The sequence below is a fragment of the Antedon bifida genome, chromosome 8 (assembly GCF_963402885.1).
Source record: "Antedon bifida chromosome 8, ecAntBifi1.1, whole genome shotgun sequence".
Taxonomy (NCBI): Eukaryota; Metazoa; Echinodermata; class Crinoidea; order Comatulida; family Antedonidae; genus Antedon; species Antedon bifida.
The window spans coordinates 20,390,379-20,407,324 of NC_136233.1; the positions used below are offsets into that span (position 1 = coordinate 20,390,379).

Consider the following 16,946-nt stretch of genomic DNA (forward strand, 5'->3'; position numbering starts at 1 on the left):
TATGAGCTTGAACACATTTATGATTGGCTGAAGAATAACAAACTAAGTCTTAACATCTTAAAATCAGAATTTATGCTAATAGGATCAAGTCAGAAACTCTCCAAAATTGAAAACAGAGAACGTTCTGTCCACATAAATAAAGTTCCTAGAGTATGCTACAGTAAACATCTTGGTGTAAACATTGATGAAATGCTAAGCTGGAAATACCATATTGAATATACTCGTGCGAAGGCTCTAAAAGGTTTAGGTATGCTTAAACGATGTAGACACATTTTTCAAAATAATATATTAAGAAATATTGCAAATTCTATTATTATTCCACATCTAACTTATTGTAGTGTAAACTGGGGTAATTGTGGCTCGAGCTTTCTAAAGAGTACAAACTGTACAAAATAGAACAGCCCGAATCATATTTGACCTATCTTGGGATACACCAAGTAAAGATGCACTTCAGCGAGTAAATTGGCTTACCCTCTCAACTAAAGATGAGTATGAATGTTGCATGTTAATGTATAAAGTTATGACGGGGCGTGCACCCACATATCTATCAAATCTGGTTAAACAAAATAATTTTAAATATAACTTTAGACATAATGATACAACAAACCTCTATGTTCCGAAACCTCGCACTGAGTATAAAAAACGTATTATTTCTTATAGGGGGGTTATAACCTTGAATAAACATAATATTGATATCAATAAGATGCCACAATCTCTGAACGTATTCAAAAAAGAAATTGCAAACATATTTAAACAGGAAGCCTAATGATGTATTATTTTATAAATTCTTTCTTTTAATGTCTTTGTATAAATGTGTATACACTGTATTATTTGTATATATTATAATTACCTATCACGAACTTGTGGAAGAACACCTTTATTTTATGGTGAACGAGTTTTATATTTTGTACTTTTGTATTTTATAATTTCGTGAATAAATAAAGATTTTGATTGATTAAGTTAAAAAAATTGGGGGTCATAGTTGATCCTGAGCAGCTATAATAGATTCACAATAAGCATAATTTTGTAACTTTCAACTAAAACGAGTGCAAATGGTCTAAATCAACGTGTTCGAATGATGTCATTTTAATTTGAAATGATGTAAATGACTAGGAAAGGCTGGAAAATCACAATTCAAGAGAAAAAACACAATTTTCATGCTCCCTGCGCACCGTACGTGTAAAATTGTTCGCGCTGGGGGAATTATTTACTTGAATTTCGTAGAAAGTTGAATAAAAATTAATTTTGCGCATTTTGAAATTTTAAATGAGCGTGCACAAAACATGCCATTTTTAATCCACAGAAAGATTGCCCTTGATACTGTATGACTTAAATTTTCACAAAGTTTCATAAACAAATAATTGTTTGGTTTTTAATCTATGATCAATCATTGAAATTCATAAAATCGCGCGTAAGTCATGTTATGCAACTCTGACGTTTTTTAAAAATAGGAGGTGCACAACTTCATGTAAATGTCCATATGTTGATGGAGTTATGAAATAGAGATACGTGAGACACAAAAATAGGGGAGAAAGAAAGAATATAAAGAAAAAAAGAAAAGAAACATTTCAATTACAAGGAGTTATCCGCTATATGCGGATAACTAAAAAAAGTAGTATTTACTATAACATATAAACCTAAAGCACTTGGTATGAGTTAATCCAATTTACAGTAGGTGTTTTATTATTCTATCCATTCAAAAAATCAACATTCTCCAAAAACAGATAAAAAACTAAAGCATTGAATAAACATTTATTTTCAAACAAACAAAAAAAATAATATATAATAAAATAAATCATAAAAAATAAAAATTATTTCAGATTTAGATTGTTGCAATAAAATCATTACCATCATTAAAAACTAGAAACATTTGTGGCACATGCAGGGGAAATCAGACATAAGTTGGAATTTTCAAAATTGAAATTTTCACAAATACTGAAACTCATAAACATTAATCTTGATACCATGTCTGCTTCCAGAGATACCACAGTCTAAAGTTCTGACTGTTGAAATCAGTGTTTTGAGAAAAATGCTTTTAAAGTTTAGTATTTAACAGAAAATGACAAAAAAATACAAAAAATAAACAGGGCGTTTAAGTTTACGCCTTAGCAAATTATTCTAATTGTCATATTTCAATGAAACTTCGCACCTTTGTTAATTAACTATAGTTCTATTATAGTATTATTATGCAAAATTTTCATTAAAAACAACCCACTAGAACACTTTCAATTTAAGCATAAAACATGTTTTCTGAACATCATACATAATTTACACCATTTTTTAAACCAACACACCACACAAAATATTAGGATGTATGCATTTATTTGTCACAAAATAGAAAAACACCAAGTTAATGTAAATAAATATTGTTTCATTTTCTGTAAAAATTAAAAAAAAATGTAATTGTTCAGCCTTTTATTGTTTTTGGCTTTCTCTACACATGCGACTTATGTCTGATTTTGATTGCATGTACCACATTTGGTTGATTTTCTGCGTAAATTTCTATTATATATCATCACCTTCACCACAAACAGGAGCAAATTTTTGGCTTGTCTGTTTTTGTTTGCATACTACAAGCCTTAAATGTTTGTGGTAACTGATAGAGAGCACAAACAACAAACAAATAATTTAAATAAGGATTATACGTACAAAAAAAAGTAACATTAATGAGTTCCATCGCTAATTAAACATAATAAAGTTGCTATGTATTACCTGTATCACAAACCTCTAGTGCTTTTGTTTTATTAAGATGTCCATTCTCTGCATAACATGTAAGACTTGATTGACATATCTCATCATCTATTTCTATAGTAGCTGCATTTTCTCGTTTCTTAACCACTTCTCCATCTAGTAATATCAATATCGATGATGGCTTGGGATGGCCCTCTGCTGTACATGTTGCAATACCATCTTTAGACGTAAAATTTACAGCAATATCTAAAAAAGGGACCAGATTAGCTTGTCAAGGTATCTTAGTTATACACAAAATTTAACAGGGATTACTTCAACCGCAGATATAACAGTAACACAGACAATGCCTAAAATTTTTAGATTATTTAGAGCCAAAGTCAGCTGTTGTTTAAATCAAAAATTAGCCTCAGTCAAAATAAAAATTCAGACCGTCAAATGACAAATATACATAAAAAACAAATAAAAATACATAAATCTAATTTAGCAATTTTCAAGTAAGTTCAGGTCATGCAGGTTGTTCAAGAAATGAACACATAATCTTCCTCTTAAAATAACCAAGCCTATCAGTAAAAATATCAATATGATTGCAATTTAAATTATTAAATGTATATGGTAGTCTATAAAAAATTCCCCTCCTGGTACAGTCAACACGGCTAAAAGGAATATGCAATAAATATCTATTGTGTGTACGACCAGGGACATTTAAACTAAGTAGCGAAATTAATGAACAGTCATATTTAGAATTTAAAATATTATATAAAAAAAACCATATCATCAGATATCGTTGGACGATACCAACAGCATTATCAATTGTTTTTAGTTATTTGCCTTTGGATTTAATTTGAATTACATAAACAAAAAGTAAACTGAAACAAAAAGAACAAAGCACATCGATACTGACCGATTATACCGCAGTACTGAAATTGAAAGTATTCACTATTATTCTCATTGGTAAAACACAACAAATGTTTATACTAATTGTACTGAGACAACAATAACAATATGGGCAAAAGTAGAATTTACAATTTGCTGCATTATTTATGAATTTTGGGAAAAAATAGTTTTCTGTATTCCAAATGCGTACTAATTATCAGAACAAAAAATAAAACCCCTTCAAATTCCATAATTCACTGAAGAGAGTACCTACATTTGCAAACATCTAAAGCTCTCATAAAAAAAAAGAGAATTTTCACTGTCCTGAATTCTAAACACTAGAGGGTGAGCTCGCTTCACTTGCTCCCCCTCTAGGAAGTGTAGACGATGGTTCTCGGAATGATAATGACTCGGGTAAAAAGGTTTTAGAAGGACGTTCTCCTTTTACGGTTTCTGTCAGTTACCATTATTGAAAATGCTTGACATTCGTAAAACTTAGATGATTAATAACATTTTAAAGTATAGGTTTTATTGTTTGGTAGGGCCCTTATAGGGCGGAGGTGGGAAGGCGGAGTTCATTTGAGGGAGGTGCTTATTGTAGATAACAGTGCGATGAATTTTACTACAAATAGTATAATTGTGTTATTATAAATAATACAATATTGTGTGTATTATAAATGTGGATGGGCGTTTATTATAGTTGGGTTGGGGGGGGGGGGGATTATTTTTGGAGAGGCGTTTATTCAAATAAATACCATCCTAATAATTAATACATTATTTAATTTAAACATCCGATCTTGCAACATGGGCAGACATCCCATATATGTTCAAAATTACATATTCCAACCCATAAAACCAACCACTTTCAACACAACATTAGGTATTCCGGACCCACTTTTTGGAACGATCTGCCACTCCCCATCTTAAACTCTGTTTCTAGCAAATCATTTTTATCTAAACTTAAAAGTCACCTTATTTCCAAATATTAACTTTTCCTCGGTCAATTTTTTATTTATTTATTTTTTATATTTTTTTTTTTTTTTTAATTTTTATTGTCTGTGTCAGTAATAGGTACACTCTCCACAAGATGTGTTTTTCATCTTTCTGGGCTTGTACCTTCTTTTTTCGAAATCTTGTTTAAATATATATTGTTCATTGAAATCAATTTTGTATATGAAAGGAGAAAATAAATGTTGCTTTGAATTGAATTGAATCCCGGTCCCAACGGGACACAGCACAGATAGCCTACAGTTATTCCTGCCAGCTTACTCAATAAAACTCGGCTATCGGGATTTCACTCAATTTTAAATAAAATGTCTTATTATCAGATCTCCCTATGTAATTTTATAATACTATTCCCCACAATATATTCCGATGCTTTATGGCGTATTTTAAAGTATAGTGTTGTGTTTATTGTTTGGTAGGGCCCTTATAGGGCAGAGGTTTAGGGGAGGTGGAGTTCATTTGAGGGAGGTGCTTATTCGAGGGATATGTTTAATTTTTTAGTTTTAATAATATGGTAACATTTATAATGAAATGAAATCCTCTAATAGATATGAAAAGTGGTAAAAAAGAATAACAAAAGCTTGGTAAATTGTAGATAACTGTGCGATGATGCGTTTGTTAGATAGTTAAGTGGGGGGGGGGGGGGGAGATTATTATTCAAAGTGATTTTTTATTGGAGAGGCGTTCATTCAAATAAATACCATCCTAATAATTAATACATTATTTAATTTAAACATCTTATGAAACTAACTTCCGCGACAGAGTGGGCCGTTTGGGCCCAAGAAAAAAGACATCTTGCAACTTGGGCACACATCCCAGTCCTACAGTTATTCCTGCTAGCTTAGGCTACTCAATAAAACTCGGCTATCTGGATTTCACTCGATTTTAAACAAAATGTCTTATAATCAAATCTCCCTATGTAAGTTTTATAATACTATTCCCCACAATATATTCCGATGCTTTATGGCGTATATTTAATTTGATCTTTATTAATTTGCAGTATAATTTTTATTTTTCAACTACTGTACCTTCACACGCGCGGTCCGTTCTTAAAATAAACAAAAAACTAAAATGGCTATATAGCCACTAACGGCCAACTTAGTTGAAACCAGGTTGTTGCAAGGTGAACTCATTGTGAACCCGGAAATTACTTTGACCGCGCAGAATTGAAACTGAGTTGAAAATCTACCATTGAAATCATAAATTTTGTTAAAAAACTCTTTATATAAAAATTATGGTTAATTCTGACATAGGCGAGCACAATGGAAAAACTTCGGTACAAATCTCTGCCTTGGATACCTACCTGATCTGTTTCAGATGTACCATGAAATGTAAATATGATAACATTAGATTTCACTATTACGATATTGTTCCATATTTCTATCTTACAAGTCGATAATTTTAAATCTTGAAGTACAAGTGTGTCATTAACCGTGCAGTATAACAAATTTAATTGCAAAGATGGTCTTTCTACATTATTTATCTACTCTGCACTCAAGAATGCACCCACCAGCAAAACCTTAGATAAAGAATAATAAGAGAAGTTCATACATTAGGTTATCCATGATGGATCAAATAATATATAATCATAGAGATCTTATAGTTCACTATATTACATAGCCTATGTAAATACGTGAACTTGATTGGTTGAAACTGCATCACATGACTACCGCTGCGAGGATCGTAAATCGTATATATCCTCGAGAACGATGATATTGACTGAGAAATTTTCGCGTAATTATCGTGTCCCCTGTCATTAAACATATAAAATCCAGCAAATTCTCGAGTACGATGATAGACTGTGTAATTTTCGTGTGACAACGCTCGCGTTTGCCGATAGATAAACAAAAGTCATCCACTGCGTCTTGAACTCGCGACGAATTGTCACTCCATCACAAGACAACGCTTCATCCACTGCGCCACAGAACTTGCTTGAAGAAATTAATCAACTAAACTATTTAAACTATGCATACATAGCGCCCTCATTTGTTATTAGTCCTCCCTAGATGTGATAAAAGACCGTTTATGATTGGTTAATACTCACAGTGGTAACTCGGTACGCGCGCGACGTGGCGAACATCTGGTGATTTGGCTCGAAAGACGAATTATTATTTATTCGGCCTACCTGATAATAATATTATTATTATTAATGTAGGCTTATTGATGGAAATTCTTCTGTTATTATTTAAACGACCTAGGCTAGTGAATATTTTATTGCAAGGAATCATTAATTAGTAATTATCTGTATATTATTATTCTTCGCAAGGTAAGGTGTCTAGGCAGGCTTGTTTACATACAATACAAAAGGAGGCCTAGCCTAACTACCCGACCCAGCAGATATTCTACTTGTTGTTGGCTATGTAATATAACAGATATCGCCTTTTTATATCGGTAAAATATAAGATTAGACATCCCCTCGGGAATGATACTAAGTTCTCGGGAATTATATATTTCCCTCAGCTGGCGCTTCGGGAAATATATATTCCCTCGAACATAATATCATTCCCTCGGGGATGTCAAATCTTATATTTAACCTCTAAGCAGTCAATATCTGTATAATAATATCTCTATGATATAATATAATAATACCACTAATAAATATATTGTATTAGTATTACCTGTACAGTTCTCTAGTGTTTTTGTTGCATTAACATATTTGTTCTCAGCATAACATGTAAGATTTGATTCACATATCTTATCTTTAGTCACCAAAGTTGCTGTATTGTCTCCTTTCTCAGCCACTTCTCTGTCTTTTAATATCAATACTGATGATGGCTTGGGATGACCCTCTGCTGTACATGTTGCACTGCCATCTTCAGATGTAAAAGTAACAGTGATACCTAAAAAGGGACAGGAGCTGTTGTCAATCTTATCAAAATAGATCTACATTCTATACATTTCATTCAGCAGAAATGCTAGGTCATCAGAACACCATAACTTGTTATTCTTATTTATAGCTGAAAAAAAAGGATAAACTGCCGTCTGTTTATTTTTTAGTTTAAAATAAATCTAATTTGACTAAAAAAACGAAAAACTGGTTATTTGGAGTTATTCAATTTACTTGATATCCAAGATTGAATGAGATTGATAGCAACACATTATATTACAATCATTCATTAACACAAATCTCTATTATATTAGTTATAATAAAACATTTCAAAGATGTGTTTGTTTACATACGATATATGTTCAACTGTATTCCAACACTTGTCTTAGCATCCTCTCCTTTAAACTGATCACTTTCTGCTTTACATGTATATCTCCCACCATCTTCTTCAGTAGCTGATTTAATATTAAGAACTGATTCTGTACTGCTATTTGCAATCTCATATCTGGTGTTGTTGGTGTTAACTGTCTGTCCATCTTTATACCAAATGGTATTGTCAGGAACAGGATCCCCATCTGGTTTACTACAGGTAAAGGTCACTGATTGACCTTCATAAACAGTGTTTGCTGTTGCGTTAAGAAGTGGTTGGTTCAAGTCTAGGAAAAATAATTTTCTTTATTTACTATTAGAGGCCATGGTAATAGATTCTTGTGTTTTTTCAAAAAATATATATGAAGTAGGATGGGAAAAATTGAAATTGAATTGGGCCTGGGTCTAGACCTACAAATATAACATACAGCAAATCATATTTTGAAAATATGTTAACAGAAGGTAAATGAAAATAGGCCTATTGTCAAGAGTTTCAATTGTAGGTTGCTCTTACAACTGAATGAAAGTTTTAAAAAATCGCACACAGAAATATTTAGAATGCTAACAACAACCATTATCTCCTCTGGCCTTTAAAGAAGACTAAAATTTCACAGAAAAATAAAAACTACAATATATATCACAAGGTATAAAACTATACATTACTAGATATCAGCTGAAAAGATTATAGTAGCTTTTCAAAATGATTCCAGTGATATAGTATACAAATAAGGAATGTTTATGAGTTGGATAGTTAGAAATATTCTCACCTTTCAATGAATAAAAAAGATTCATTATTTATTTTATAATACCTGTAATACACCTACTGTTCTAAAGTAAACTTTTATTCAATTTATCCATCGTAAATCATTGACAAAGGTTATGCCGGGAGGCTAGGTAATGAAGCTAGGAAGGGGAAGCAGTGTTTCAATTATAGATGGCGTGTTGATTTTTTAACAATGATCAGTCACCAACCGCCGTTGCAAAAATTCTCACAATGTTTACAAACTATCATCATTAGATATCACTTTTTCGTTGATGACATGTGATGCTTAACTAACCAATCAAATGGCAAGAATAGAAAGAGGTATGTTATGGAACAAATTATTAAATATACTCACAATAAACTGTTAGAATAGATGGAGGTTTTGATAATTCAATTTCTCCACTTCTCGTTGTTATCTGACATTGAAATCTTCTTTGGGAATCAGATCTCAAAGGTTTTAACATCACTAGGCTAGCATTAGCATGACCAATGAGTAACTTAAAACATCCATTTTCAATTTTGTTATTATCATTCACAATTCCTGGTTTGAAAGTTACTCCAACATCATTTAGTTCATCCCATTGTATTGCATCAGGTGTAGTAGAAGTAAATTGTGAATAATCACAAGTTATCACCACTTCAGCATCACCTTCCTTGGCTGTCTGGTTTGATGATGTCACCAACTGGCAATGGGCCTCTAGAAATTAAAGAATACATGAGGCAATCTACACCGAAGATGCTTTACGTATTTGCTGTAGTCTACCACATAAGTATATAAACTGTATAGTTAGACAAATAAATCATTTTAAAAATTAGTAAAAAAAATACTAACCATATATCAGACCAAGTAATATGACTACACCTACTAGAAAATGCATCTGTATAAATAACATAAAACAACAAAAATGATGATTGTTAAAATTGATTCATTTACAGAATGTATTATGAAAAAATTGTTTAATATAATATGAATTAAATATAATAACTATACTTATAGTGGAATTAAAGAATATCACACTAGTAGGACCTAGGTCCAACACAGGCTTGTCCTACTTGGTAGGCTTTCAACTACAGTACTATGCTTTTGCTGATGTTTAGTCTTGTGAAAATGAATCAAATATGATTGCATTTCAAAAGACTGAATTCAGTTTTTTTTTTTCAATAAACAAGCATAATTATCTTGTCTTATCACATTCTCAGGTTGTTACACAATTCAAGGTACAGTATAATAATAAATTAAAATAACATATAGATTAATGATAAAACCTGTTGTTAGTGCCTAGCTGTAAGTCTATCCAAAGCTCTGTATTGTATATTGATTATGTAGTAGTACAGATAATTAAATATTTAACAATTATTTCTAGATGGTACGCTCACTTCTCGCGCGTATGCCATATTGGCCTCTAGGCTAGATCGGGCCAACCTAGCCTAGTAGATAATTTAATAGCTAGGGAGGGCCCAGGGGTGGATATAAGCAATCTATAAATGGTCTTAGCGCTTAGCCGGCTATAATTCGTGACATAGCAAGTAGTCTTTATTATAGACCATTGCTATACCGCGGACTAACCTGTAGGTTAAAAATTAAAGCCTACTCGAAGAAATCTTAAAACAGTCTTAAACCTCTCTTTTTGTTGCTTTTACGTATTATTTATCGTCAAAGATAACCAAACATTCTACGTGCAAAGTACGCCCTCAATTTGTTACTTTACGCAGTCTTAGCTAAGACTGTTTTATAGAAATGGTCTAACACTAACAGGGTTGGCTTTAGTAAGACCGTCTATCTGATATAGCCGGCTTTAATCAGGGAGTTAAGACCATCAGTTAAGACTGTTTTGTAGCAATCCACCCCAGGCCTATCAAGCCCCTTCAATCTAGCTAGGGCCAGTCTAGCTAGTAGGAGGGTTGGCGGGCCTACCTACTACTGGCCTAACATAGCCTACAGTAGGCCTGATTGGCAGACAATCGGGTACCAATGCGTGCGGACATTCGGGTCCAACTTTGTGGATGTTTGGGCTCAACTGTGTGAACGTTCGGACCTGATATAATTAGACGATCGGGCCCACTATAAAAATAAAGGGAAGACGTTCGGGTCCACGAAAACGAATTAGATTTATAATTTCTTCACCGTAAAATATTATTATTATATATTATGATTATTATTATATTATTATGATTATGGGGACATTATTTGTTTTCTATACCAAACACAATAAAATAAAAAACCAATAATTCATTTATGCTAAAAAAGGGACTCATTTCAATTTCTCTCTCTGCGAAACAATTGCAATAGGCCTAGCCTAGTATTAACTATTATAGACGCATACAGTTACCAAATGACAAACTTTTTTAGCTTACGCACCTTTATTAATAATATTACTAATATTTTTCTATCATATCTTTTTTAATCGCACGTGATGGCTACCAATAATATTATAAACATAAACTAGGCCTAGCCTAGTAGCTAGGCCTAGGTATATAAATCGAACAGATTTACAAACGATACACTTGCTATCGGGCCCAACGATTAAGGCTATCGATCGGACCTAACACTACAGCAACATCTAACTAAGACGATCGGGCCAAACTTATAAGACGATCGGGCACATAAAAAAAATGGGCCCGATTGTCTCTATGATGGCCCCGATCGTCTGTTCACCCACTTAGGCCTAGCCTACTACCTACTAGGCCTAGGCTAGGCCTATAGGAGGTAGGCCGCCCTAGCCTAGGCCTAGCTAGTATAGCCTAGGCCTCTATAGGCCTAGCCTAGGCCTATAGTGTATATAATGTATATTTTTTAAACGCCTAGTCTGGTTAGACTACCGTACCTGCGCTAAAATAAAAGAAGAGGGGCTCGAAAGGAATTGAATAGGACTCTCTATCCTGTCTGCTGGACCTCACCTAAAGAATATTAGGCATACGCCCTTTTTTTCAGAATAGTATGGAACGCACGAAGTGCCATAAGGTGTGGTTTATAAATAGATCAAGTAGTTGATATCGGTGTGAGAAAATTTCGACGATGCACCGAATCGGACAGTTTTATTTTAACCGTATTCGGTATGGAAATGTAGATTTAATAGTATATTCTGTATATTTATTACTCTCGCTTTACTATTATAACGGAAAGAAAAACTCGAAAAGTATGCTCAAATAAAAAATGTAAACAAATTTGATTTGAAAGAAATATTTCTTACAAAAAACGCTGCTCGCTTGTTGACGTAACAGTTTTAAAGATATATTGTCCCCCTGAAAAATATTTTTTATTTAAAATTTGTTTTTGAATGTTTCATTTTATTGTCACATAATACTTAATAGTTATTCACATTAACCAAACGATTATTTACCTGGAAAAAATGTAATTTAAAGCTAAAAAAAATACTTAAATTGTCTGTCAGTTTGTGGTCTGTGGTTTTTGGGTTATAATTAAACGTTTCTTTTCTATTTTTATACATGAATAAATATTATTTTGTTGTTACAGAAATGAATAACTTTTGTATTTGAAGTAAAATACAACAAGAATTCATACTTTGATATGTCATAATTGTGCAATTGAAATTGAAAAATAAAAAATATTGAATCTGTAAAAGATGATGTGCTTATTAAATAATTTAAATAAATAATATTACTTAAATATTATACTAAACAGACTCAATTTCTGTCACTTTAGTTTATTTTATTGCTAAGGTCAAGTCTGGGGGTCACTGCATCAAACCTAGATGCTTCAAGTGTCAACAATTGTATCCTACAATTACAACCAAAAACTACTATTAGGCCTACTGTATATGGACTGTTTTGATAATAATTCAATGATTATCTGACAGCGAATTACAGTATTATATATATAATATCGGTCTAGATTGACAGTCAAATGGGACTCATTTGTAAATACCAGAAATAATGTTTTGATTATTTGTCAGTGAAAGTCATTATTTATTGAACAAGATTTTACAAATTACTGTCTACATGCATCTATAATACTGCATTATCAGCAATTTTTTCATAGACTCTCTTCTCCAAGACGTGCTTTGGGGTTTGTAAGTTTAGCATGACCCGTCCTAGTTTACAAAGTACCAAAAACGTCGGCATCTAGAACTGCTTCTTGCTTTAGCTTCCTCTTGGGACGTACCTGGCTAAAGCAGCAGCGTGAAAACAATTGCTTGTGAATCAGTACAGGTACTTTAGTACGTCGATACCGATATAAATCAATCATCAGTTTTCATAAATTCTATCGAAAATGAAACAAAATAGTTGTAAGTTGACTGATTGTTGACAGGAAATTGCATATAAAATAATGAATAATATTGTCGACATGTTATTTTTTGTTCAGATGACATGAGATAAAGGTAGCGTAAGTATCAATTGTTAAATTAGAATAATTAAATGATAAGTAATGAATAGAAATAACTATAAAATATTCATAAACGACGAATATGTGGTATAGCATTAATTAAAATATATAAGACAGAAATCGGAAAAATCAATGGATTTTTTTTTTGGATTGATAATGTGTCGATAACAACTAATTTGAATTGAAATACATATCTTTTACTTTTAGTTTAGTTTGTTGGTTTTTAATTCCTAATAATTAATGACGATATCATTAGTGACAAAAACATTAGGCCTAATTATAGTATAAATATTTTCTCATCAGAGGTATGGGTTTAAAGGTGATACTTCTATTTATTGAATGTCTACACATTTTAGTCGGTAAGAGTTAATTTAATCATTGATATATAGTTTAAATTAATAAGTTAATAAAACAATGTTAATGCACATAAACAGTAGGCATATTATCATTGACTTCGTATAGTTCATTGGGGCTGATGTAATAATATACACTGAGACTTGAAAACACAATACTGTAAAAGTACGTGAGAATTATCATCATTTCAGTGTCTTGAAACAACTCTGGTTATGTTTTAATAACTCTCTTAATGTTCTTAATTTTATTTGAAAAGCCCATAGTCAATTGGTGACGATATTTAACCAGACAGCAAAAGAAGGCAATGCTGAAGTAGTAATATCTTGTGACTATTTACAAGTTACTTCTACGCCTGAAGCAATACAATGGGATGAATTAAGTGAAGATGGAGTAACTATTAAAGCAGGAATTGTGAATAATAAAAAGATGGATAATGGACGTTTCCGGTTACACACTGCTCCTGGTAAAGCTAGTCTGGTGATCTTACAGCCTCTGAGAAACGATTCTCACAGAAGATTTAGATGTCAGATACAAACCGCAGATGGATCACATATTTTATCAAATGTATCTATATTAACTGTATATTGTGAGTATTGTAAAACATTTTTTTAATTACCTAAAGCTAGCACTAAAAACGGCTATGAATGTAGAAAAATGTGTATAGGCCTACATTTCTTTCTGTTATTCATTTTGTAAATTGTCCTATTAGAGTTAGTCTAGTATTTTTGTTGATTTGTTTTCACTTTTTTTTCAGTTTTGGATCAACCACGTCTTAATGCCTCAGCAAGCACTGCCTACGAAGGAGAAACAGTCACATTTACTTGTAGCAATCATGGTGGAGATCCAACTCCTTACATCACTTGGTATAAAGATGGAAAGAAGATAATCAACGACAATTCTAAATATGTTCTTAAGATTGAAGAAGCCACTGCAGACGACAGTGGACGATATACATGTAAAGCAGAAAGTGATCAGTTTGAAGGGGATTATGGCAAAACTAGTGCCGAAAACCAGTTAAACATATATTGTATGTAGAAATCAACCTTTTTCATATCATGTGGTACATTGTTAGCAGTTGATGATACTTTTCTCAACAATCAATCTTTCTTTTTCACCAATATTTATTTTTTCATCATAAAAACACAACATCACAAATTCAGGAAACGTTTTAAATACAATATGACCTATCGATAGCCAGTTGAATTAGAAAAATAACGTAAACATGAACTACTGAGCGATTGGTTTGCCGCCAGGTCTATATCAAATCAAAAACACTATTATTAGCTGGAAGTTAATTCTCTCTAATTTTCTAGATATTATCGTAACGTTCAAACATGAAGATTGTTTTGCAACATGTACAGCAGAAGGCCATCCCAGACCATCATCAGTATTGATATTACAAGATGGAGAAATGGTTAAGAAAGGAGAAAGTACAGCAACTATAGAAATTAATGATGAGATATGCCAATCAAATCTTACATGTTATGCAGAGAATGCAAAACTTAATGACACAACAACACTAAAGAACTGTAAGCCTAAAGCTTTCCCTACAGATAGGCCTATAGGTAGGCCTACAGATACGCCTACAGGTAATTTGAAGGGTAAGGCCATGCCATTATTTTTTTCTCACGATCCACATAATATGCCGCACTATTTAATTGAACAATATATAATGTTATATCATTATTACACCTCGAATTTGTATTAATATGGTTTCCTGCTTGCCAAGCCACAATTATAATCAACGTTAATTTTAACACGCTTTGAATGCCGTTAGTATTAAAATACATTTTAGTAACAATTCACGCTGATATAAACGTTAACTGTATTCTAGTCCTGTAAAAATGTTACTTAAACATATTATAACATATTTCAACAAAAATGTTTTTATCTGAATGGTAGCCTATTACTGTAATAGTTTAAATTTACCTTTTTTCTAGATGATTCGTTTTCAATTGGTAGTACAGTACTAACTGTAACTATTATTATTTCATTAATTCTTGGTTCTCTTCCTACTTGGTTAACATCACGTTATATTTATGTGAGTATTTTTGTTTAAAAATGCCCTACTCAAACAGTAAATTATAATGTTAGATGAATGACCTATTATAGTTTGTTTTCATTGGATTTACTATTGTATTTCTTTAGCAAAGACGATTAAGAAAAATCAAGTCAAATGTTCAAAATCTTCAATATCAATCACTCAAATTTCCAACCCACTCTGACGTGTACAACGAGCTCAACACACTAGACGCCAAGTCAGTTAACATTATATCCAGGGTATGATGTTTTAACAACTTATACAAAAAATCTAAATGATGTCACATCATTTTTAAATAAAACCTTTGGACCGCATATTTTTTTTTAATCGTGGGTGCAGTCGATTTTAGTTCTGTCATTTAATTTTTAAAGACAAGTCTATTATATTAGTTTACTAAACATTAAATATCTTATCACCGGTTTTTTTAGAAGAAAGAAGGAAAAGAAACCGAACGCAAAAATCAGTACCAAGGTATGCAAGTTGCGGTAAGTTCTGATGACGACGACACTGATTACGATGGATATGCTAAACCTATAGCTAATAAAGTGGTAAGCAGTAGAAAAGTAATATTAATAGTAGAATAAATATATATTTTTTAAATCAGCCTTTATGGGCCTAGCTACTCAGGATATTCAACACCAATTTTTCTATTATACAATTATTATACAATTACATTATGTTCTAGATAATAAAATACTAGTTTACAATAATAATAGTCAACAGTAATTTGATTTTATTCAAAAACCGTGCATTAAATGGCAAAGTATAATGTAGGCCGTACAAAAAAAGCATCACATTCATACAAAAAATACATATATATTGATTACACTCAGTTTTTGCTTTTTTTAGGTAAGAGAAAAAGAAATTGAAATCGAATGTGAAAATTCCGAAGGATCAAGTTCTGATGTCATTTACGAAGAGCCTCGTGATGTTACCATTGCGTCACAAAAAGGAAAGGTTGCAGAATCACACTATTGTGAACAGTTATATGACTAAACGTTTATACAAACGTTTAAGTAAATAACATAGATTTAGTTTAGCACTTTATTTCACCATTTTAGGCCATTTAATTTTCCTATTTAAAAATCCTGGCCCGCCACTGAATATGCATACGAAGTAATTAATAATGAAATCAGATAAATCAATTAGTAGTGTGTAAGCAAAGAAATGAAATATTGATGTACTGTAGGATTTACGGAAAAAAGATAGTTATGAATAGAATTTGTTAAAGAATTATTTTGAATATACCGTATTATTACACCTAGTCGAACTACGAAAAGTCTTCTTTAAGTTGTATAAACAATGTGTAACAATACTTCGCAGAAAGAAGCAACTAAACATGTTACTGTAATATCAACAATAAATCAGTAAAACAATAATGTAATAATAAAAACTATTGGAATAAAAGACTAGGAATAATGGTTGAATTATATTGAGACAAAAAAACTAAAATCTACAAACAGTACAATATTTTGTTTATACGTCTATTAATATTATGAAACAGGTATAAAATATTTTGTTAATCACGTGAAGTACATTTCCGTTACACTTTTTTTGTAGTGTGTGAATTACTAAAAAACACACGATGCTCACAATCATTCGAGATTTCAGCGGAGTGCCTAATTCTCAAACGGACTGTGTGGCGCTTTTTATTGTACTTTTAGTGTTCCTTGTAGCA

At 31.9% G+C, this 16,946-nt stretch overlaps 1 protein-coding gene and 2 long non-coding RNA genes across 3 annotated transcripts in view; 2 read left to right on the forward strand and 1 right to left on the reverse strand.

Moving 5' to 3' along the window:
- The window catches only part of LOC144851048 (hemicentin-1-like), a 14,293-nt gene extending 2,882 nt beyond the window's left edge, over positions 1-11,411 (reverse strand). The window contains exons 1-6 of the mRNA XM_078708570.1: positions 11,354-11,411; positions 9,361-9,406; positions 8,884-9,225; positions 7,750-8,052; positions 7,188-7,409; positions 2,713-2,937 (exon numbers count right to left, since the gene is read on the reverse strand). Of these exons, the coding sequence (XP_078564696.1) occupies positions 2,713-2,937; positions 7,188-7,409; positions 7,750-8,052; positions 8,884-9,225; positions 9,361-9,406 (1,138 nt within the window). The 5' untranslated portion in view covers positions 11,354-11,411. The remainder of the gene's footprint in view (positions 1-2,712; positions 2,938-7,187; positions 7,410-7,749; positions 8,053-8,883; positions 9,226-9,360; positions 9,407-11,353) is intronic.
- A 3,387-nt stretch (positions 11,412-14,798) lies between these two features.
- On the forward strand, positions 14,799-15,465 carry LOC144850750 (uncharacterized). The gene is made up of 3 exons (XR_013614118.1): positions 14,799-14,828; positions 15,168-15,268; positions 15,376-15,465. It is a non-coding gene; the product is annotated as an uncharacterized LOC144850750 (long non-coding RNA).
- A 252-nt stretch (positions 15,466-15,717) lies between these two features.
- LOC144851049 (uncharacterized) lies at positions 15,718-16,264 on the forward strand. Its single transcript, XR_013614142.1, has 2 exons — positions 15,718-15,816; positions 16,118-16,264. It is a non-coding gene; the product is annotated as an uncharacterized LOC144851049 (long non-coding RNA).
- The last annotated feature ends 682 nt before the right edge of the window (positions 16,265-16,946 follow it).